At 39.4% G+C, this 22,095-nt stretch overlaps 2 protein-coding genes across 6 annotated transcripts in view; one reads left to right on the top strand and one right to left on the bottom strand.

Moving 5' to 3' along the window:
- The window catches only part of LOC127944218 (formin-like protein 3), a 36,512-nt gene extending 24,380 nt beyond the window's left edge, over nt 1-12,132 (top strand). For 2 of the 4 annotated variants that reach the window (XM_052540073.1, XM_052540076.1), the window contains 19 exons: nt 337-430; nt 1,223-1,297; nt 1,375-1,485; nt 1,653-1,802; nt 2,942-3,043; nt 3,773-4,127; nt 4,617-4,703; nt 4,847-4,971; nt 5,071-5,273; nt 5,354-5,588; nt 5,976-6,044; nt 6,139-6,219; nt 6,307-6,436; nt 6,585-6,745; nt 6,825-6,926; nt 7,646-7,738; nt 7,874-7,997; nt 9,008-9,142; nt 10,605-12,132. In XM_052540073.1, coding sequence (XP_052396033.1) covers nt 337-430; nt 1,223-1,297; nt 1,375-1,485; nt 1,653-1,802; nt 2,942-3,043; nt 3,773-4,127; nt 4,617-4,703; nt 4,847-4,971; nt 5,071-5,273; nt 5,354-5,588; nt 5,976-6,044; nt 6,139-6,219; nt 6,307-6,436; nt 6,585-6,745; nt 6,825-6,926; nt 7,646-7,738; nt 7,874-7,997; nt 9,008-9,099 — 2,389 coding nt within the window. In that variant the 3' untranslated portion in view covers nt 9,100-9,142; nt 10,605-12,132. Of the gene's footprint in view, nt 1-336; nt 431-1,222; nt 1,298-1,374; nt 1,486-1,652; nt 1,803-2,941; nt 3,044-3,772; nt 4,128-4,616; nt 4,704-4,846; nt 4,972-5,070; nt 5,274-5,353; nt 5,589-5,975; nt 6,045-6,138; nt 6,220-6,306; nt 6,437-6,584; nt 6,746-6,824; nt 6,927-7,645; nt 7,739-7,873; nt 7,998-9,007; nt 9,143-9,583; nt 9,633-10,604 lie in introns of all 4 variants that reach the window. The other 2 variants (XM_052540074.1, XM_052540075.1) reach the window with 2 other exon arrangements.
- The window catches only part of LOC127944211 (low-density lipoprotein receptor-related protein 1), a 94,045-nt gene continuing 83,693 nt past the window's right edge, over nt 11,744-22,095 (bottom strand). The window contains exons 71-90 of one of the 2 annotated variants that reach the window (XM_052540058.1): nt 21,951-22,073; nt 21,667-21,789; nt 21,443-21,574; nt 20,972-21,109; nt 20,746-20,865; nt 20,373-20,659; nt 20,112-20,290; nt 19,905-20,011; nt 19,695-19,814; nt 19,395-19,571; nt 19,145-19,285; nt 18,663-18,827; nt 18,180-18,341; nt 17,861-18,029; nt 17,633-17,734; nt 17,189-17,259; nt 16,976-17,069; nt 16,449-16,487; nt 15,657-15,801; nt 11,744-14,331 (exon numbers count right to left, since the gene is read on the bottom strand). In XM_052540058.1, coding sequence (XP_052396018.1) covers nt 14,194-14,331; nt 15,657-15,801; nt 16,449-16,487; nt 16,976-17,069; nt 17,189-17,259; nt 17,633-17,734; nt 17,861-18,029; nt 18,180-18,341; nt 18,663-18,827; nt 19,145-19,285; nt 19,395-19,571; nt 19,695-19,814; nt 19,905-20,011; nt 20,112-20,290; nt 20,373-20,659; nt 20,746-20,865; nt 20,972-21,109; nt 21,443-21,574; nt 21,667-21,789; nt 21,951-22,073 — 2,732 coding nt within the window. In that variant the 3' untranslated portion in view covers nt 11,744-14,193. The remainder of the gene's footprint in view (nt 14,332-15,656; nt 15,802-16,448; nt 16,488-16,975; nt 17,070-17,188; nt 17,260-17,632; nt 17,735-17,860; nt 18,030-18,179; nt 18,342-18,662; nt 18,828-19,144; nt 19,286-19,394; nt 19,572-19,694; nt 19,815-19,904; nt 20,012-20,111; nt 20,291-20,372; nt 20,660-20,745; nt 20,866-20,971; nt 21,110-21,442; nt 21,575-21,666; nt 21,790-21,950; nt 22,074-22,095) is intronic. The other variant, XM_052540059.1, reaches the window with a different exon arrangement.

Below are 22,095 nucleotides of genomic sequence, written 5' to 3' on the forward strand. Positions count from 1 at the left end.
ATGCACAGCTTTTAACTGTGCTGTAAAGGCCTTTCTTGTAGTGTGTCATTCCAAAACAGCACCAACAAAAAATGACCCCACCTACACTTACTGCGAGTTAGCATCGGACTTGACCCAGTGAGAGGCTCAAGATGCAAGTGTGCTATCACATTTCTGATTTTGAAAATTGTATAACAATAGACACAAAGCTGCTGTTCTCCCTGAAGGATAGATCTAAGCAGGTGTGGGTGGGTAATGATCTGTCAAGTTTGTAATGTTACCCGTCTTATTGTTTGAGTCCTGCTCTGCCACTCTTGTGCAGTTGAATGCTCACAGAAGCTTTTGTTCTGCCTATAGAACAAAGGCGCTGGTCCTGGAGCTGCTGGCTGCTGTGTGTTTGGTGCGAGGAGGCCATGAAATCATCCTCTCAGCGTTTGATAACTTCAAAGAGGTACAGTAGATCCTGGGACTTTTACACCTGCATGCGTATTACACCATGGATGCTATATTATGCTAAAAAAAGGTTGTTTTTGTTCTAGTTCATGCACATGTAAAGCCAATTAGCTGGGCATTTTCTCCCTTCCCACATGCATTTGTGGGAAAACACCACATCTTAAGCCACTCGTTTCTGATAAGGATCAGGGTTTTTTGGGGGGGGTGGATTGAATTGCCTGCAGACTCAACCGTTCACTCAACCTCTCAGTTTTGTTTGCCTAGTGATTTAAATAGCCAATTATCCTGTAACTGTCCAACTCTATCCTGAGAAACTAGGAGAGCTAATAAACACAGCATTCACAATAATTCTGCGAGAAAGACTGGCAGAACTAGTCTTCAAAGTGTCTGTGGTTGACCTAACTTTGAATTTAGACTAATGAATGAAATGTTCCACATGTAAATCAGCAAAGCATTATGAACAAGAAGCTGACTGAAGTATTTGAGATAAGTTTCTTATTCTTCCATAGTGAAATGTGAGGGTCTAACGTATTTCTTTTTGTTATTTCGATCTCCTTCTTTTTCCATAAAGTCTGCAATAAAGTCTGAATTTCTCCTGAATGGACTGTGATCTGAATTCTCCATCAGTCTCAGCTTCACTAAACCCCATAACTTCATACTCTGCTGTTTCTAGAACTAGAAGACTTAGTAATTTGTTCTATGTTATGTTTGTTTTTCTCAAAGTTTTGGGATAGTTATTTGTGAGGATATATGAGCTACATACTTCATACTGGATTCAAAATATGTGCAGGTATGTAAGGAGAAGCACCGCTTTGAGAAGCTGATGGAGTATTTCCGTAGTGAAGATGGGAACATTGACTTCATGGTAGGTACATGAGAGAAACTCCAGTATTTTGTATGAGACCAATGTATATGTGCTTGACTGTGTGGTTTGTGTCTCAGGTGGCTTGTATGCAGTTCATCAACATTGTGGTCCATTCGGTGGAGGACATGAACTTCCGTGTACATCTGCAATATGAGTTCACTAAGCTGGGGCTTGATGACTTCCTGGAGGTAATTCAATGTTCCAACTAATCTAAAATCATTCAGTGTTTAAATAGCCAAGTTAAGTAAATAGGCAAGTTTGTTGTGTAGATGTCATTATTTATTTTTAATACTACTGAATATTTCAGTCACACCACACGATAGAACATTAAGGAATCCCCTGTGTTTCCTTCCAGAAATCCAAGCACACGGAGAGTGATAAGTTGTCGGTGCAGATCCAGGCTTACCTGGATAATGTGTTCGATGTTGGAGGTCTGTTGGAGGACGCTGAAACAAAGAATGTGGCCCTGGAGAAAGTGGAGGAGCTGGAAGAACATTTGTCACATGTAAGAACTACTAGATATGATTTTCTTTCATTATTGCTATGTTATTATTATACCTCATACACTCAGCATACATCAGCTAAAAAGTGAAAAGCTTTAAAATGTTAAATGTTATAATAAATAAAACAAATTGAATTGTATTTATTATTATATTTAATATTGAATATTAAAAAAATTAATTTCTAAGCACCACTATCATATATATATATATATATATATATATATATATATATATATATTTTTTTTTTATATATATTTTTTTTACATTTGTAATAACTTCCATAAATGTTTACATTTACATTCATAATTTCGGATGAGTAAAATTTCTTTTATTTTTTGATAGAAGTATCTTTTTTTTCACTAAGACTATAATATATTTTAAAATGTGATTTATTTGTGTGGTGGCAAAGCTGAATTTTCAATAGCGATTAATAATTTTTGTAGAAGTTCAAAAGAATAGCATTTATTTAAAATGTAAATCTTTGTAAACGTCTTTACTGTTAAATTATAATTGTCTTTACTGTTACTTTTGATACTTTTGAAAAAAAAGTCTTGATTTTCTTTACTGAAACCAAACCTTTAAACAGTAACGTGTATATTATGATGTCATTTTGGACCAATTTTTAAAGAGTTTTATGTTATAAATGTTTGCTTGTATCACCACACTCAGATTTAGATTATTTATAATCTGATTTGCATACGGATTGGGCTTTTAAGTGTATAATTCAACAGATAAGGCTTGTAAATCTGAGTATGCAGTCAGTGTAAAAACAAACCTCGGATTGTTCCTCTGATCTCGACTCAGTAGTGGGCCTTTCTTACTAGAAATGACCAGAGAATCACACAAAAATTCTGCTCTTGCTGGGGGAGGAGCACAGAATTCCCCAAATATTCCACCTTGTTGGTAATCTTCACTGTATCAAAAGTGAAAGTGATGTTGCCTCATCTGTTTAGTCTTACTGCTGGTATTACTATCATTGATCCATAAGAGAGTGAGAGAGACAGAATGCAGATTAAAGGGGTATGGAAGAGATGTTTACAGGATTTAGGCTCTGAACTGCCTCTCCATCTTCACTCATTTTCTTTTCATTACCTCTCACGCCGTCATGTTTTCTATCGCGCTCTCTTTGTTTTTGTTCTAGGTGAACGAGAAGCTTCAAGATGTTGAAAATGAGACCATGATGAAGGTAGCAGACCTGGAGAAACAGCTGTTACACAAAGACAAGGAACTGACAGCCATAAAGGTAAGCCTCAATTTCAATCATTTATATCACTTTCACTCGTGAGCTTGACATACTAATACCTCCTGTGATAAGTAATATGAAAGACGAATGATGACTGCGAGTCCTTTAAAAAAAATTGCATAGTCTTGCATAGTCTGGTTAACTAGATGTCTAAATGTCCAATAACCAATAATAAATTTTTTGGACAAATATGCCTTGTTTTTTTATATCTACTATGGTACCTTCATAGAAATTACCATTAAATAATTAGGCCTATCATCAATACAATGGACTTTTTTTCATAGACTGTGATGGCATTAATACTGTGAATCTAGCAAAGTGTTGATATTTTCAATTTAAAAAAAAATCTTAGAAACACTGTTGAGGATTGTTTCTTTTGCTGTTTGGGTGACTAATGCTATATTGATAACTAATGCTTCTGAGACCCACAGAAATGTGAGGAGAGTCCACAGGATATATCAAAATAGAGGATCACATACAGTATCTGAATTTCTTTAGAAATTTGGCTGTGAGTTACTTTGTTTGTAGAAAGCAGTTGTCATTCATAACCAAACTGTGCATTAACAGGACTGACAACCACTGCACCATCTATCAACCAAAGTATTTTCAGGGAATTTACATGTGTTGTGTGGCCTTGTTAGATGCTAGACTGAGAGAAAAGTACAATAAATGTGTTGGAGTACCCTTGTACCCTAATATCCTTGACTGGTCATTCTCATGGTTATGCAGGAGACGTATGAGTCCACCAGCTCACAGGTGCACACACTGCGGCGAATGATTCAGGAGAAGGATGCCGCCTTCCAGAGGCACAACAACATCAAGAAGCAATTGCTGGAGCTGGAGCAGCAGGGCACCATCCGTTTACGCAAGCAGCCTGATGGGGATATTGCTATTGAGGCTCTGGGTGGAGGAGGACTTGTTGGTGGAGCATTGGCTGGAGCATCTCTGGGAGACCTGGGCTTACTTACTGCAAGCATGAGTGGGAGTGGAGGTCTGGGTGTCACTTCACCTGCTCCTATTGAAGCTGTTGCTCCACCTCCACCGCCGCCACCACCTCCACCTGCCCCGCCACTCCCTTCAGAAGGTACTGAGTCTGAGAATAGCCTGGGAAATCATTTGTGTATCTTGTGCGGTGTGTGTTATCAGTTACTGTAGCTGGAGTCATTGCTTGACCGGGAGATCTGAGGTTCTCAGAACTCATTTGATTTCAACGGCAGACAAGGAAACATTTAGATCTGGCACCGGTGTAAACCTACTGCCAATGGAAAACAGATATGTAAGGGTTCCCTTGAAGCTCAAGATTATGGAGACTCTTTTAGAGTCATTGTAGTGCATTATAATTAGAAAACAAGGCTCAGCTGTGCACATTTAGTACTCTTTGAGTTACAGAGCTTAGCAGGAAAAGGAAAAGCTAAGGGTGTTTCCTTTAGCTAAGGAGCAGTTTCTGCTGAGGAAGCAGCTGGACTGGGACTAACTAAATATCTATTAAACCCTTGTGACAGTTTGGGAACAGATTTAATAGTAAAGCTGAAAATGTATGCATACTAATGTATTACATCTCTTTTATCTATAGTTGAGTGTGTTCCTATTCCTCCTCCACCTCCTCCTCCACCACTGCCTGGAACATCACCATCAGTCATCCTTAGTGTCGGCTTATCAGGTAATACAAAATTAAAAATAATAGGAAATAGTACTATCTTAGCACTTATATGTTGCAAACAAGATTATCACAGTGACAAATCACTCAGGATCTTGTCACATGCAATTATGTTAGTAAATGTAATGTTTATTCTTCTGTTGTAGCCATACGCATCAAGAAACCCATAAAAACCAAGTTCCGCCTTCCTGTCTTCAACTGGACTGCACTGAAACCCAACCAGATCAACGGCACCGTCTTCAACGAGATTGATGATGAGCGTGTGCTTGAGGTGAAATTGAGTATGACTCAGATTCTCACATTATTTTGAGTGTGAAGTTTAAATATGAAACTCTCCACCCATGCCATGTGCTCTTGATTGGTCGTGTAGGAGTTGGATCTGGAGAAGTTTGAGGAGTTGTTCAAGACGAAAGCCCAGGGTCCTGTGGTGGATCTGTTGAGCTCAAAGAGCAAGGTTCCCCACAAGCCTGTTAACAAAGTGCAGCTGCTAGATGCCAATCGCTCAAAGAACTTGGCCATCACTCTGCGCAAGGCCAACAAGACCTCAGAGGAGATTTGCAAAGCCATTCAAACGTATGCACATATACAAGTGTCTTAATGCTCTCAAAACTCTCCTCTGAGATTATTAATATGACGCAATTTCCATGTTGCAGGTTTGATCTGAAAGCCCTGCCAGTGGACTTTGTGGAATGCCTGATGCGGTTTCTGCCCACGGAGGCTGAGAGTAAACTGCTGCGTCAGTACGAGCGCGAGAGGAGACCTCTGGACCAACTCGCTGAGGAAGACCGCTTCATGCTCCTGTTCAGCAAGATTGAGCGGCTTACTCAGAGAATGAGCATCATCACGTTTGTGGGCAACTTCAATGATAACGTCAACATGCTGACCCCGGTGAGCAACTATAATGTTCAACAAATTGGAAGTTGGGAAATTTTGTGGGTTTTAAAAAAAGATTTTTGGTGAAGAATGACCATCCACATTGATTTTTTTTTATTGTTGCAAAGATATTTGTGAAAATTGTAAGACCAACATCCTCGTCGTTCCTGGAACAACATTTCTGTCCACATTTTGGGGATCAATTGAGCCACAGATTTATCAATCTGTAATTTCCCTCAGATTTTAGGGGTTGTTAGGCTTGGGGTTAATTATAGGGTTTGTTTGTTTGATGGGATTTTTATTCCTGGAACAAAAAAACGTGGATCTAGGAACATGTCCTTGGCAATATAACAGTCACCCTGATCAAATCACGATTTGACATCTGTTCATTTAAATCTACAGCAACTCAACGCCATCATCGCCGCATCCGCGTCAGTGAAGTCTTCTCCAAAGCTAAAGAAGATTCTTGAAGTAAATGTCAACTTGCTTCGCATATTATACATTTTCAAAATCATCTGAAATTTGTCTCCAGTTATGCTTAACTATCCATTTTGTCTCCACATAGATCATTCTGGCCGTGGGCAACTACATGAACAGTAGTAAAAGGGGCTCGGTGTATGGTTTCAAACTTCAGAGTCTGGATCTGGTGAGCTTGGGTGTAGAAATGGCTTCAGTGATGTTGTAGTTGAATAACAGTGCTGTTCTCACCCATACTGATGTTGTTCTCTCACAGCTGCTAGATACTAAGTCTACTGACCGGAAGATGACGCTGCTTCACTACATTGCTCTGGTCGTCAAAGAGAAGTATCCCGAATTGACTACCTACTACAATGAACTGCACTTTGTGGATAAGGCTGCGGCAGGTCTGTGTCCTCCATGGGATGTTGAACTGTAATTTAAAATTAGAAATACAAGAATGCCAATATCACAAATTAAAGCTACACTTACTGAAATGATATACATTTCTTTGGATTTCACTCAAATTGCTTTCTTTGAATTCTTCTGTTACAGTCTCCCTGGAGAACGTGTTGTTGGATGTTAAGGAGCTGGGTAAGGGCATGGATCTGGTCAGGAGAGAGTGCAGTCAGCACGACCACGCTGTACTCAAGGGCTTCCTCCAGACCAGCGATACACAGCTGGACAAACTACAGAAAGACGCCAAGACTGCCGAGGTGTCCTTTCTCTCTTTTTCAAAACGCTTTCCGAATACAAAACAAGATTACCTGAATCTCAAATTGAATCCGTTTACAGGAGGCCTTCAACAATGTGGTGCTTTACTTTGGGGAGAGTCCTAAGACCACGCCGCCTTCGGTGTTCTTCCCAGTGTTTGTACGGTTCATCAGAGCCTACAAGGTACTGCAATATATTAAATGATTCACTCAATGGCTCTAGGCACTGCACTAAAGAATCATGAATCTTCATATTATGACAAGAAGAAAACATTTGTGGCTCTGTATGCGCATCAGATCAGGTAAAGACTTTTGTTTCTAAGCCTCAAGGGGAAAGGTGAACCTGGCCTACTTTCAGGTAATTGAGCACAGGAAGGAGCCGTCCACATGATCTGCTCTCTGCCGTGTTTAGTAAACATGCCGCTGTGAAAGATCTGGTCTGCTAATCTATAGTTTGTAGGTTCAAACCCTGAATGGCTACACAGTTACTATGTGTTTATATCCTTTGGCCATCCTTGTTTTAATGTCTTTCCTGTTGGAGCATCAGCGTCAGAGTGCAGGGGTGGAGTAGCAGACGTTAGCAGAGGGTGAATAACAGGAAGGGGCAGCTGGGCTGAGATTTAAGGGCAGCTGCTGTGTTTAGACTGGGCTTTGCCTTCACAGCCTTTAACCCGGACACACACTCATACACACACCTCTTCCTCGCATTGTTCTGCTGGTGAATTTATGAGTCTACATGAGGAACCAAAAAAGCTCCAAGATCTTTGTGCGTCCAAATTCATATCCCTTCTCAGAGGTTGCTGGGATTGTTTAGATGTGAGGTCGTAGCCTGGATTTTGTGCAGTGTCAGGACCTGGATCACACTCGCCTCACTGTCGGAACTGTGTTGTTGTTTTTTTGCAGGAGGCCGTGGAGGAAAACGAACAGAGGAAGAAGCAAGAGGAGGCCATGAGAGAAAAACTACTGGCACAGGAGGCCAAACAGCATGACCCAAAGGTGAAATCTAAGAGCTGAGAAAAATACCTGAAATAGAACTTGTTTCCTTTAAATATCAAACTAAAAGTTCAGATGCAGAGTGTTTTTTAATACAATTATGCTCATGAAAACATGTATCTTGTTTTCTCACTGCAGGTCCAGGCTCAAAAGAAGCGCCAGCAGCAGCAGGAAATGATCGCAGAGCTCCGGCGCAGACAGGCCAAGGACCACCGGCCTGTATATGAGGGCAAAGATGGCACCATCGAAGACATTATCACAGGTGGGCCAGGCAGGACTGCAATAAACTGTAGGCCAGGGGGCCACAATCACTGTGGTGGTCCACAGCTCACCACATCAGCAGTGTACTGTCTGTTATGTTAAACAGCGACCCTTACGGCCCAATCACCACACTTCACAAGTGCATATCCGTTAAAACACTCAGGGATATTCAGAGTTAATACGATTATTAATTTACCCACAAAGTAATTTAATCAGTATTTAATCTCTATTAATGTTTTTTAAGAGATTCAGCAAAACCTGGATTTTACTTGAACATGTTTTTGTTTAACTTATATTTTAATGGTTCAATCTAAAAGTTTACCCATGTATCTTGTGCTCAGGTTTATCATTAGTTAATTAACAGAGCAGTTTTTTTTCATAAAAAACAAATTCCTCCATCTGAGATATACACTAGTGTTCAAGTTCAAGTTTGGGATCTGTAAGATCTGTAAGATACAAGTCTCATAAAGGTTGCATTGATTTGCATAAAAATAAAGTAAAACCAGTGATGTTGTGAAATATTATTGCAATACAAAATATGTTTTCTGTTTTAATATATTTGGAAATGAAATGTGTTCCTGTGATGGATTTTTTAGCAGCCATTAATGCAGTGTCACATGATCCTTAAGAAATCTTTCTAATATGCATTGTATGTGCTGCTTAATATTTTTGTGAATTGAACAATTCAGAAGAACAGCATTTGTTAGAAATCTAAATTTTTAGTAAAAGTTGAAATATCTGAACTCTCACCTATGATCAGTTTTATGCATTCTTTCTGAATAGAAGTATTAATTTCCTAAAACAAAACGAAATGATCCCTAATATTAGAATGATAGTGTACCCGGTAAAGAAGATTTGATATCTATATCTGTTTAATAGGATTGAAAACCTCTTGAAAAAAAAATCCAGGAAGTTCCAAGGGTCAAAACAAGTGGTTTCTGTTTTAGGAACACATGCTCCTTCTTAACCTCAGATATAACGTTCTGTCTCTGACCTCCCTCCCTCCCTCAGTGCTGAAGAGTGTACCCTTCACAGCCCGCACGGCCAAACGGGGCTCTCGCTTCTTCTGCGATACCAACCTCTTCGACGAGTCCATCTGCTAGCCCCCCAAACCCCCCTCCCAAAAAAATGCCCCTAATGCCGAAGGTTGTCCCGTTCTCTTACCACTTGCAAAGTGCATGCATACAACCACTCGCATGACCCATTCTGACTCACTGGTTACCCAGCATCCTCTACTAACCTTAGCACAATGGAATAGTGGGAAACACGAGCTGTGGCCGTTCACAGATCTGAAACAGGGACCGGCCAAATCTTTCTCAAGAGAATTATGACAAATGGACTGAAAAGTATTAAAGTATCTGTATAAAGTATAATATATTTTGCCTGACTGATGTTTACATAAATGCTTATTTGGTTTAATATAAATATACAATCATGTTGTTAAAATAATTTTTGGAATGGGTCTTTCTATTTGTCATATTGTCCAGAGAGATTTGGTCTGTGTAACAGTCCTTATTATGTTTCACTTGGTTTGTCACCTGCTAACTCTCATGTTCTCTCCAATAACTCTTTGTTATACCTTTCCAGCAGAAAAGGAGATTAATCTGAGTAAATTTGAGCACAGAATAATTGAAGGGTAAGAAAGGCATCATGGAGCTTCCTGACGCTTTGCTCCTGTCTGCCTTTTTACCGTCAGCTCAGTTGCTTTAGCAGTGCTACATTTTGAAGATTGCTACAATGCTGAAGCTTATGTTGCCAAATGAAGTCTTGTACTGAATATTGCTTTTTTTTTTTTGCATTGTTAAATATATATTTTATGAAATGTATCGTGTCAAAAAATCTAAGTAGCTATATCATTTTACCACATTAGTTATATAGTTTGCATCTCGCATTTTTATTTTTTTTACTAAGAATACAAAATAAAAAAGGTAATTGTGATTTTTTTCTCTCACAATTCCGAGCTTAAGTTGCAGCTGAATCTCTGAATTCTGACTTTTTTTCTCAAATGGGCTTCCGTATTTGTATTTATATCAACTACAGTATTTTTATAGTTTTATATAACCTTATAAAATTTTAGTACAAACTAATGATTGGATAGTACAAAAACATATTATTTTACTAGCATCAATTCTGTTAGCTTTTCTTCAGTAGCCTATTTTCTTATGTCTTTTGGAAAGGATCCAGGAATGAAATCTCTATTTTCTTGTCATCACTGTTGCATGTAAAGCTGTGTTTGTCCGCTGTATCTTTGCACTGTGCTGTTTGTCTACCATGTGTATGTCTATCACATGCATGCGAATCTGTGTTCTGTTCAGCAAGATCTACATGTAATGGTTACTGTATATAGTGGTATAGTGTTTCATTATATATGGAAATGTTATAATATCTTTTAAGACCTCATTTACTCACACTCACTTTTTATTTATTTATTTATTTTTCACTTAAAATAAGTTAATTTGAAGAACATGTGTAGCCAAAGTTTCTGCATTCCTTTAACCTTTTTAAATACAACAGCAACAGTAGCATCCAGCTCAAGTGCTGAGATTGACCCCTGAAACCCTGAGTGTTCTCTGATCTAACTCTAACTCTCTCCCTTCCTCACTCGCAGATCTCCGAAGCCAGCCCTTCCTGCGAGCTGACGCTGTGATCCGGAATGGGTGGAAGAGACCCTAAAGACCCCTAACTCACTCACCCTCTGCTACTCTCCCCCCACTTTCTTCTGAAATGGTATCATCCTGCAATTCACAGTGACTGAGGGAAGTGCGGACCAAACCAGTCTTTGGTTTTAAGGGGGTGGGGAAGTTGATATTTATTTATGGAAATCCTTTTTCTGCACTGGAGGCTCTTTCGATAAAGCCGTAAAAGCACAGACATTAAGGGCTGCCTCATGAACGCTCGCGCACGCAAATCTGAGGAGTGTCTGTAAAAGCTTGCGTTGGCACAGGAAAAATGCTTGTTGTGGTTGACACACAGACAGCAGTAACACTAGCCTGCTGACCCTGAAGAGACATCCAACGGGATCTCACGCCCATTAACGTGGATTTCCTTTTACTGTGCAATGTAAGCATTACTTTCTGAGGTCACTGACTTTCAGGCCAGAGCCTGTTTTGTACATCTCTTTATTAACTATGAACTCAATTTATTTGTTAATCCTATTCAACTACCTGGAACGGGCTAGTCTGTCTCCAGTATTTTAAACCAGGCTAGTACTATGGTTTGAAGAAGTGCCTTTCTTTTGAGTCAGTATTATGTCTTATAGCCAATATTGATGTATCTCAGTTTATACTTGTGTTACTTAATCATTATGTGATATGTAAATATATTCATATATCCAAAAATGCATTGCAACTTTAACAAAAGAGCCAGAACAAGTGCTCTATTTGACTGACCATGTGCCTTGTTTTGATGGTGCCTTCATGACCCAGCTTTCTAAATGTCTAAAAAACATTGTATCAAAACAAAGAGTACATATGTTTATGCCATGCAGTGAAACTTCTCAGAGAATAATGCTCCGGTTTATTCTTTACCCCACAGATTTATGTTGTATATAAATGCATTTTAAAAGAATATCCGATGGGAAGCACTCCAGGATTGTAAAGATATCAATCTTTTGGGTGTGCAGTTTGTACTTGTTCACTCTAAACCAGTTGCCCAAGTTAGTGAAATGAAGGACAGTCGACATGGTTTGTGAGAATTAATTCATTTGGCTTAAACCAACAATTACGTTTTATAATATGATTATGATTATATATAATATGGCCCTAATCTAATAATTATTCTCTTTGCACTATCATTGAATAAGAGCCGATTATCCAACCAGCGACTTGAACTGAAGTGTCCGTTTTATCAATAAAAATAAAAAAGGGACATATTACCATAAGATTCGAGCTCAAGAGAAGTGTCGATGTAAATTAAACACTAACAGTTTTTGTATGTTCTTGGGAGTTAGTCCTTAGTCTGATCTTTTTATATATATTTTGTCGGATATAAACTAAATCAAGCCATTTGGGAGAAAACACAAAGAACAAGATGAATGTACCATATTGAAAAAGTTATTTGGTTGAAATGGACCAGTGAATGCAGAAGTTAACTGGATATTCTGTCGGAATTTGCAAATAAAAATATTTGAGACTCAATGACTTTGCCTTTATGACGATTTCATCAATCCATTTTTCTTTTCCCCACGGTGTACTGGAGAGTGAATACAGGTGGAGTGGGACTTTGGGGTATTTGGTTTTGTGATGAGTTCTGGATATCATCTTTTAAATTGATGCTAGTGATAAATAATGCGTGCCATTTTATTTATATTCACCTTGATCATATCTAGTACAAGGACAACAATTGTTTTAGATCCATTAGTTATCATTCTGTATACATGAACCTTACAAAATCTATTGCGCAACAATTCTTGTCCTTCATTCCTAGAGAATCTGACATTTGACCGGCCTTTTGCTGGGAAAACCGTTTCTAAACTGACCACTTGTACCCATTACCAAGCTCCAGCAGAGCACCAATCCAGAAACCACTTCTATTTTTGTTCTGTCCACTTTTATTTTTAATATATGTGTTATAGTCTATGGTTCGTGAAGTTCTCCAGCTGGAAACAAAAGAAACAAAGACTGTCGCTCCAAAAGAAGGGCTGAGCCACCATGCATTTCCACTATAAAAAGCAGTTTAATTATTTTGTATACAAAAAAAAAAAAAAAAAAATTGAACCAACAGAACTACAGAAACAGTTGCAGGGTCGTGACACTAATCATCTGTGACAGTAAAAGGCCACCGAGGGCCGCGCTAAATTACATTTGATAGTAAACAGAGCAGACACTTTACGTTAAGTCCAGATACTCGGATGAATACTGTTAACATGTATCTGTTGAGCTGACGCTAGTCTTTTAGCGCTGTTGGATCCATGCATTAGCCTATGGCGCACGGGTTACCTCCATTAGAAGCAGTGGATGCTCGGCCGCAAGCAGGGCTGGCCGAGTCTCTACAGGTCAGGCAGATGAGAATGATGGGAAAAGTAGCAGCAAGGCAGTGAGTTATTACTGGATCCACACAAACCTCATAGGAATGCAATTACACTTGAGCACAAAGTCCATAAGACACAGAACTAGTGAACTAAAAGTGACATACAGCTCCCACTGAAGTGGTATGGAACAGTTCTGTTGAAGCCACACCGCCCGAGAGCAGACGACACTCATCTGCATGTTTCTCCAGGCTGTTTCCGGCATACTGGAAGACATGGCATCAGATGAGGCCCGCATCCTTTGGACGTACCGCTTGCATACACACCAAGGCCACTGATACCCTTGAAAGAGTTCTGGAATGTCCTTACAGTCGCCATCTGATTGGATTCACTCACTCGTTCATTCAATCTACATAGTGCCACACATTGCATCTTTTCATCCATTAAAAAACCGAAAGCTAAAACAAAGACAAGTTATATACTGCTATTCGTACGGGTGTCTGCTTGTATTCCTGGGTATATTTGTCAAGACACTTTGTTAATTATATGTAAAGATCTATAAAAAAAATCAATCTGTGCAAGGAGTATGACAATCATCAAAAGCGTTGTTCTCTGAGATAACAGTATAGAAGTAAAAGCGAAGCTGACTCGTCCACGTCTCGCAACACTCGTGCACATATATTTGATCTTAACCGTCTGAAATCACACATGGGCCGAGTCAGCATCAGCATCATTCAGTTGGCCGTGCCCCGCTCCCATATATTTCATTAGCAACACTTGGTAAATTTTGCTTTTCCTAAAAGAAACATTGATCTCTATGCTATTCATACAAAAATAAACTTAAAACCAAGCCAAAAAAACAAAAAAAACAAAGATTTCCCATATTGTTTCCCATATTGTTGGCATCTTGAGGAGCACAGAGGTAGTGGATAAATGGAGGGGAAAGGTGAGAAATTAGATATACAAACATCTGAAAAAATGAAAAAAGGGAAGGGAAAAGGAAAGAAAAAAATTTATATAGAAAATGCTTTCTTTTGTTGACCAGAAGGATTTCTCAAAGAATAAAATATAATACTGCGATCACATAAAAGTGTCCTTCATTTTTATCCTTTGCTTTTTTTTCTTTTCTTTTTTTTTTTACATTTTGTACAAGTGTTCCTGCTCTTGTTGCTTTTCCTCTGATGTGTAAAGGCATAGCGGTCTGCGTGAGGGTGGGGGTCCGGCCGTGACTCTACGCCAGCGGGTCTCCCATATCGTCATCTGCTGCAGACAGCAGCTCTTTCTTCTCGTCGGTGCTGGCCAGAGAGTTACGGCTGTTGTGGGCGCCCATGTACAGGGTGGCATACACAGGGTTGGTGAAGTTTGTGGGCTGCAAGAGAGACACAGATGCAGATAAGATGACAATTATTTTAATGGGCCATTTATGGATTAAGGCTCTATATTAAAATTCTATACTATTTTAACTACATATATAAAAAATAACAATCAACTAAAAACTAAGTGAATTTATGTAATACTAAAATTATAATATACAGTATGAAAAATGAATATTCAAGACAAACTTTTAGACTGCAAAACTGATCAAATATTAATAATCTCTCCCTCTCAAAATCTATTTGATCTCTCTCTCTCTATATATAATATATATATATATATATATATATATCTCTCAACTGATACATAAATCAATCAAGAATAACTAAACAAACAAACATTTTATATAATTACATAAAAAATAAAATTTAAATATAAAATATTTAAAATGTAAAATAATTATTTTATAATGTTGTGATTTTGATTTGAATGATATTAGACAATTATTAAATGTATATTATATTAAAATTATATTAAAATGTTTTAGATAAAACATTTAATATATTTAGAACATTAAAAGAACAAAGAACATTTCTGAATAAACTAATAACAAAATATACAATTTAAAATATACAATTATAATAAATAATATTCTAAAAATGGAAATGACAAATCTCGTACTTAAAGGGACACTCCACCCCAAAATGAAAACTTGAGAATTAACCCTTTAACATTGAAGCTGTGGCTTTAATTTTAACACCTCCATGTTGAGAAAGATAATGTAGCTCTTGAGCGATTAAGCTATTTATAGTTTATAAAAATATGCGGGGCAGTGCTTAAAAGCCTGTTCCTGAATGTCTGATTGCATGCAAAGCATGATCTGTGTGAGTGACTGAGTGCGTGTGTGTGTGCATAAGATACACAAGACACTGCATTAGTTTAGAACTCTTTTCTTTTTGTTAAAAAAAGTAGAAACAGTGGAGTATCATTTGTGCAATGATAACCTACCGTCATTGTTAAGATGATTTTTTTTATATATTAATATGAGTACATTACAATATAAATGTATTAGAATGAGTCAATTATTATTTATGGGCTTAAAAACAAAATGCAAACAATCAGAATGTTGTAGCTGGTGGGGAGTGCCCAATGTCAACATTAAACACATGCCATTATCTATATTGTGGTACAGTTATGGAGGGCCTTTATATTGCAGAGGTCAACTGCTTATAGTTAGCACTGGCCCAAGCTTTTAAGGGGTTTGGAACGACATGGGGGTAAATGACATGGGGGTGCTTAATGATAACATTTTTCATTTTGGGGTGGAGTAACCCTTTAAGACCCCTACCAGGGGGTTGGAGAATAACATTAAGGTGTAACCTTATCTGGATCCAAAGTGAAGTCAGAGTCCAGCAGCTCCCCTGCATCATCATCAGGCTCTCCTTCGTAAATCTTGTACGATGGGTTCCCAATCTCAACGTTCATGGCTCCGTTGGTCATTCTCTGGTGTTGGAATCCCTTGGCTCTGTGGACACAAACAGCAGTTAGAAGCTACATCTTTGTCCTAGCTTCTTCGCAACACACCTTTGCAGGTCGAGCCGAGGCACAGGGAGTTACACTCACACAAACACACAAAGTAGCCTATCTCCAAGCAACTCACAAACATAGAGACACAGCTACATCCACCAGGGTCCATCCTGCCATATAAACACATGTGCAAGAAGCCATGACACTTTGAGGAACCATCCATATGCTTTCAGGTGGCGACTGCCAGCCAGAGTGAGCAACTCTGCAAGGTCTTAGAGAAAGCTGGATTTCCAAAAGACATGGTCCACTACAGTCAATGAGGAGCCAAACACTTCAAGCACAGTGACACTGCTCTCATAGACATATATAAACGGACACACGTCTACAGCATGTCAAAAGGAGGAGTGAGAGAGACAAGATGCAGCCCAGTGCTGCGTGAGGTCTAGCACCAAACAGTTGATCTATTTTAGCTGTCGTCAATAGATCCCTGTGTTGAAACTGGTAAAAACCACAGGAATACCACAGTAACAGCACAGGATCAGGCAGGAGAAGCAGGGACAAAGAGATGTAGAGTATGATGATGGGGGAGGAAGAGAGGAGAGGATGGACTAGGATGGGACCCTGCTGTTATAGAGTCAGAGTTACCGCGAACATCTGGAGCTGGGCTTGCCCTGCCTCACAGACCTGAGAGACGGAAAGATGCAGTTTAACCACAGAGAGGGAGAAAGTGAGAAAGCTGGAAATTGAGTTTAGTATTAAAGAGGAATGTAGAGGAATTCATTCTCTAGGTCTTCAACAGGGTACTGAAAGGGGTCTGCTAATTATTGTATGAGCATAGACTAAAATTGTAGGGAAAATGTTGTATTCAATACATGTCATCAATATAAAATTACTATTATAAAATAATAAAAAACAATTATATACAAGAATAATTACATGTAAAATATTTGTATCAGCCAAATAAAAAATTATAGTATAATATATAATCATTTTATTAAATAAATTACCAAAACTAAAGCCCTTGAAGTGAAAAAGTAAAAGACCCCTGCTCTAAATAAAAATTAGGGAGATAACAGAATTTTGATCAATAAACAAAATAAGTTTGGCTATAGTCCTAGAGTGTCTAAGAGTTCCTCTGTCCATGCTGAAATTGATATACTGTATGTACTTACCCGCGCATTCTCTTCTTGTACCACAAGATGGCACCAACTACTAACAGTGCAAGTAAGAGCAGTAATATCACTGGGATGACCACAGATGAAGTATCTACACAAAGAAGAAACATGCATTTTTATTGCCCAGATTTCTTCATAGCAGCAGACACACCTTAACTTCTCAAACTGAATCTGAATCTGAGAGAGATCTAAAGAAATGCTGGCACTTACTTCCAGAGTCTGAGTTTTTAACAGGGGCGATATAGAGCTTACAGCGGAAACCTGACCAGCCCGTGTGACACCTACATAACACACACACACATACACACTTTACATCACTGGTAATCTTTACAGTGTTTAGTTCAAACGTGGCTATTCTATTGTCGTGGCAATTCTAATAGAGAATCTTGTAAATATGTTTTTAAGATCATGCTACAGACAGGTTTGTAAGCTATCTCAAGTACAGAACTCAGGACATTCATGTAGATCATCTTTTATCTGGGGTACCACACGGTTCAGTACTAGGCCTAGCTTTGTTTTCCATTTTCTTTATTCTGTTTGCAGTCTAATTTTATTTTGTTTTATCTATTGGTGTTTTTTCTTTTGAAATTGTACCAACAAAACATTTGCAAGAACGTAAAAGCAATTTATTTTATACAGCTCTGTCCACTTTACCTGCACTGTGGCAGCTTAGAATGAGGGTCTACAAAGCACTGGCCCTCAATGCAGAAGTCATCACAGGTGTAACAGGTGGGCCGCTGGATTTTATCAGCGCATCTACACAGAAGAACATAAATTATCATAGCACCAAAATAAACAGTACACAGCTGATTCAAATCCATATTTATACATCTCATTGCTGGAAGACTGAAAGATCAGTTAGTCGAATAGGCTGGTACGTACGTGCATATTATTCCGCCGCGTAGCACTTCACACTTGCCCTTGCCACAGTATTCACACTTGCTCAGCTCACATTGAGGACCAAAGAACAAGTCAGAACACTGACACTGCTTAGTGCCATTTATCATCTCCATACAAGTACCTCCATTCTTACAGAAGTCCTCACACTGACCTGCACAGATTGATTTTAGGTAATGTATGCTTCAGTTATTATTAAGACTTTTGTTTGTATGCAAAAAGCTACTAAAAAACAACTTTAGGACAATTGAGATTTTATAAATGACTGAATCCTCTGTTTAGGGTGACAAGTAATTAAACTCACTGTACTGGCACTGGTCACCCAGAAAGCCCTTTGGACAACGGCAGGTTGGCTGGTTGCCCTGGCTGACAGTGCAGTTGCCCCCATTCTGGCAGTAGTTGTTGCAAACGTGCAGGTTACATTTGGGGCCAGTGAAACCAGTCTGACAGCGGCAGGTAGGAGCACCTGAAGAGAGGAAACAGAAAGTGTTGCTGATGTACCTTCCACTCTCAATACCCATGACTGAAGTGCCCTTGAGCAAGGCACTGAACCCCCTATTGCTCGCCGGGTGCTGGATATAGCTGCCCACTGCTCTGGGTGTGTGTTCACAATGTGTTCACTTCTCACTGTGTGTGTGCACTTGGATGGGTTAAATGCAGAGCACCAATTCAGAGTATGGGTTACCATACTTGGCAAATGTGACGACTTTCTTTCTTTCTTTCTTTCTATAGAGATAAATGTGCAGAGCCCTGGCCACGATGGCACAATGTGTCGGAGTATGTGTACCTGTGCGTGATGGGGAACAGGTTCCTCCGTTCTGACAGTAGTCTCTGCACTGGTTGATTTCACAGCGTTCTCCACTGTAACTGGTGGGACAGCGACATTTTTGCTGGTTCCATGCATTGACGAAACAGCTGCCGCCATTCTGGCATTGAACATTACATGTAGGAGCTAAAAGAAAAAAATGTTATAGATGATCACCTGGATGAACATTTAAGTTTAAGTTTTAAGAAATGCCTGAGAAATTTATATATTCTTGTGAAGTATCAGAATTCTTTTTTTCATGCATGCATTCAGTCAAGCTCAAAAACAATTTATACACAATATTTACAATGATTTTTACAATGATTTCTGAATAACTGGTGTGATCAATAAAATGTGTATTCTATATTTCACTTTAACAAGTGGCTTCGGCATTGCTCTGGCTGTGGTATAAAATGAAGTAGTAGGAAGTAGTGTAAAAGCAGTAGTAGACTGGAGGGTCTTACTTAATGGGGACTGGGTTGCTGGCGGCACCTCTGTACAGGTACCGTTGTAGGGGATGTGGTTGTTAGGGCATGTGCACACAGGCCCACTGGGACTGAGTAAACACAACCATTCACACTTCTTCCTATCACATGGGTTAGTCACTGCAAAAAAAAAAATACACTTATTAACTTGCGGTAAAAGACTCACATTTGCAATCAGATCCTAAAAAATGTGTCCAAACCACACACACACACTTTAACAGACACTCACTCTCAGGCTGTTTGTAGCGGTGATACAGGACTATGTCAGTGGCGTGGTTGATGCCAGTGGTCAGATTCTCTGCCTGACCTTTGCCAAACTTATTAACCCGGAAGACAAAGTTATTGGTGTAGGTAACTCCATAAATGTAATCCTCAAAGATGTCAATGCTGAAAGGGTGGAGGAGATCTGTAAGAAAGAGGGAGAAGCTGATTAACTCCTTGAATGGAAGTGTATATTTTTTTTATATACATTTTAGCTGATACAGTCATGCTTGAGCTTTAACACCAGAGCATAACAGTGTTACTGAACTGTTTTTGATGTTGGATACAGCCACAACAGGGTCAGAGCCATCTAGACGCACACTGCCGATCATAGAGAGCTTGACATCTGCCCAGTACAGACGCTCATTGAAGTAGTCCACTGCAAGACCTGTTTTAGAGTAGACATGGATTTAATTTTAATACATTGAACTTATTTCTTGGATACAGATGGTTAAAATCAGCTTTGCGCTGGTAAGACCTGTAGGCCACTGGATGTTCTCATGGACCAGGGTTTGTCTGAGAGTCCCATCCATGGCTGCCGTCTCGATCTTTGGATGATTCCCCCAGTCAGTCCAGTACATGGTTCTGAATTATGAAGCAAAAAGAAATGAATATCAATGAAATAATCTATTTGAAGCAACAGCATTAATAAAAACAAACAGTATAGAAGCATGATGCTTCTTACCCTCTCTGAGGATCCACTACGATGGCATAAGGCTCATCAATCATGCCAGAAATCAGCGTCTTCCTGTGCTGGCCTGATATCTGAGCAACCTCGATCACATCACGTCCCGAATCGGTCCAGTAGAGGTTACCAGCCACCCAGTCTACCGCGATTCCACGTGGCATCTTCAAACCTGGAATCTGAAGAGGAGACGGGGAAAAAATTCTGAAAAGGTTTCGCAAACATAAAGTTGAATATTGAACACTGAATGCATTGACTTACATCGAGGTTGGTGATGCTGCCCTCGCTTTGCCTCGTGTTGCGGTGAGAGTTGGACATAGGACCTGATGGTGAGGATGGAGAGGGGAGCTGGAAACAGGAAATGCCAGACGTGTGCCAATTGGTCCAGAAAATGCGGTTGGTTTTGACGTGTAAGTCCATGGCATCAATGCGCACGTTAGCGTCGCCCTGGAATGTCTGCTCATAAACCCACTTGCGCATATCGAGATTTAGACTGCGGATCTCGTTATCATCCGCAATGTAGAGGACCTGTTTACTAATGTTCTGACCTGCAGGTGGACAACATTTTTTTTTATAAGTGATTCTGTCGGACAACTCTTAAGTGAGGCTTTTAAAGAATAAAATCAGCACATACTGTCAGCCTTGCATGTGTTGTTAATCCTGGTGAAGTATTTGTGGCAGCTGCACTTGTAGGAGCCCTTGGTGTTGTTACATATGTGAGAGCATACGCCGAACTGCTTGCACTCATTCTTATCTAAAACACCAACACAACAATTTAACAAATGTTGACCTGCATGTTGCAGTTGGTGATAACCTCCAGTGACATAAATGGCATCTTTTTAAGATGGCAGACCATGTACCTTCACAGGTGTTGTGTCCAACGCTCTGGAAACCCTGTTTGCAGGAACAGAACGTGTCTGTGCCGTTGGAAATGCAGTGAGCCTCATCGCCATCTCCACACATAGATTTGTTACTCTTACAGTCGTTCAGCATGGTGTCTACAAACACACAGACGGACACAAAGTCAATTCAATCAGGATTTAAGAAGCCTTTCTAAATATCAAACTATAAATTAAAAGCAGATTTTATCCACAAACATTGACACTGGCATTATGACAAGCTATTTAATATTGACGGTGAAAAGTGTTGACTAAAATACTGGAATACAAATAATTTTACGTTTTGTTATTTTTTACTATCAATTACATTTTAGGATTTCGCTAAATACTTCACATGACATTGTCTTGAACCAATTTTGTAACTACAACTCCTTTATATAGTGATCGTGGGGTTCCTGCACGACGCTGAACCATAAGGTGGCAGCACCTCACCTGTCTTGCAGCCAATCTCATCTGACCCGTAATCTTCGCAGTCATTAAAGAAGTTGCACCTCAGGTTGGCAGTGATGCATTTGCCATTGCTGCACTTGAACTGGTCTTTATCGCATGTGGATGTGTGGTTTCCTACGTAAACATGAACCATGTCGCAAAGGTCATGAAAACACTCACTGAGGCTGATACAAAATCACTGAGACTTGCCAGAGCAGAAGACTCACCACAGTTGGTTTCATCTGAATTGTCTCCGCAGTTGTCCACACCATCACAGCGCTTCCCACTCCAGAGACACACGCGATTATTCCAACAACGGAAATTTCTAGTGGGTGGGCACTGGAAGTTTCCTGAATTACAGAAAGGAAAGTGTTTACAGTCTGAGCTTACCATGTATTCATGTTAGCTTTCTATTTATCGCCAACCCAAAAAAACTGCAAATATATTGTAAATATTTGTCAGGGTCGCTGATCATTTTTATTACAATTCAGTTGTGTGTGTGAGTTCTTACTGCATTCCTCAGGGTTTTCATCAGAGTTATCTCCACAGTCATCCTCCCCATCACACTTCCAGGACAGTGGCTTACACAGAGTGTTATTACACTGGAACTCATCATGGGGGCAGTGCCGCGCCACTGAGAGAAAGAGATACATGAG

This window comes from Carassius gibelio, chromosome A23 (genome assembly GCF_023724105.1).
Source record: "Carassius gibelio isolate Cgi1373 ecotype wild population from Czech Republic chromosome A23, carGib1.2-hapl.c, whole genome shotgun sequence".
Classification (NCBI taxonomy): Eukaryota; Metazoa; Chordata; class Actinopteri; order Cypriniformes; family Cyprinidae; genus Carassius; species Carassius gibelio.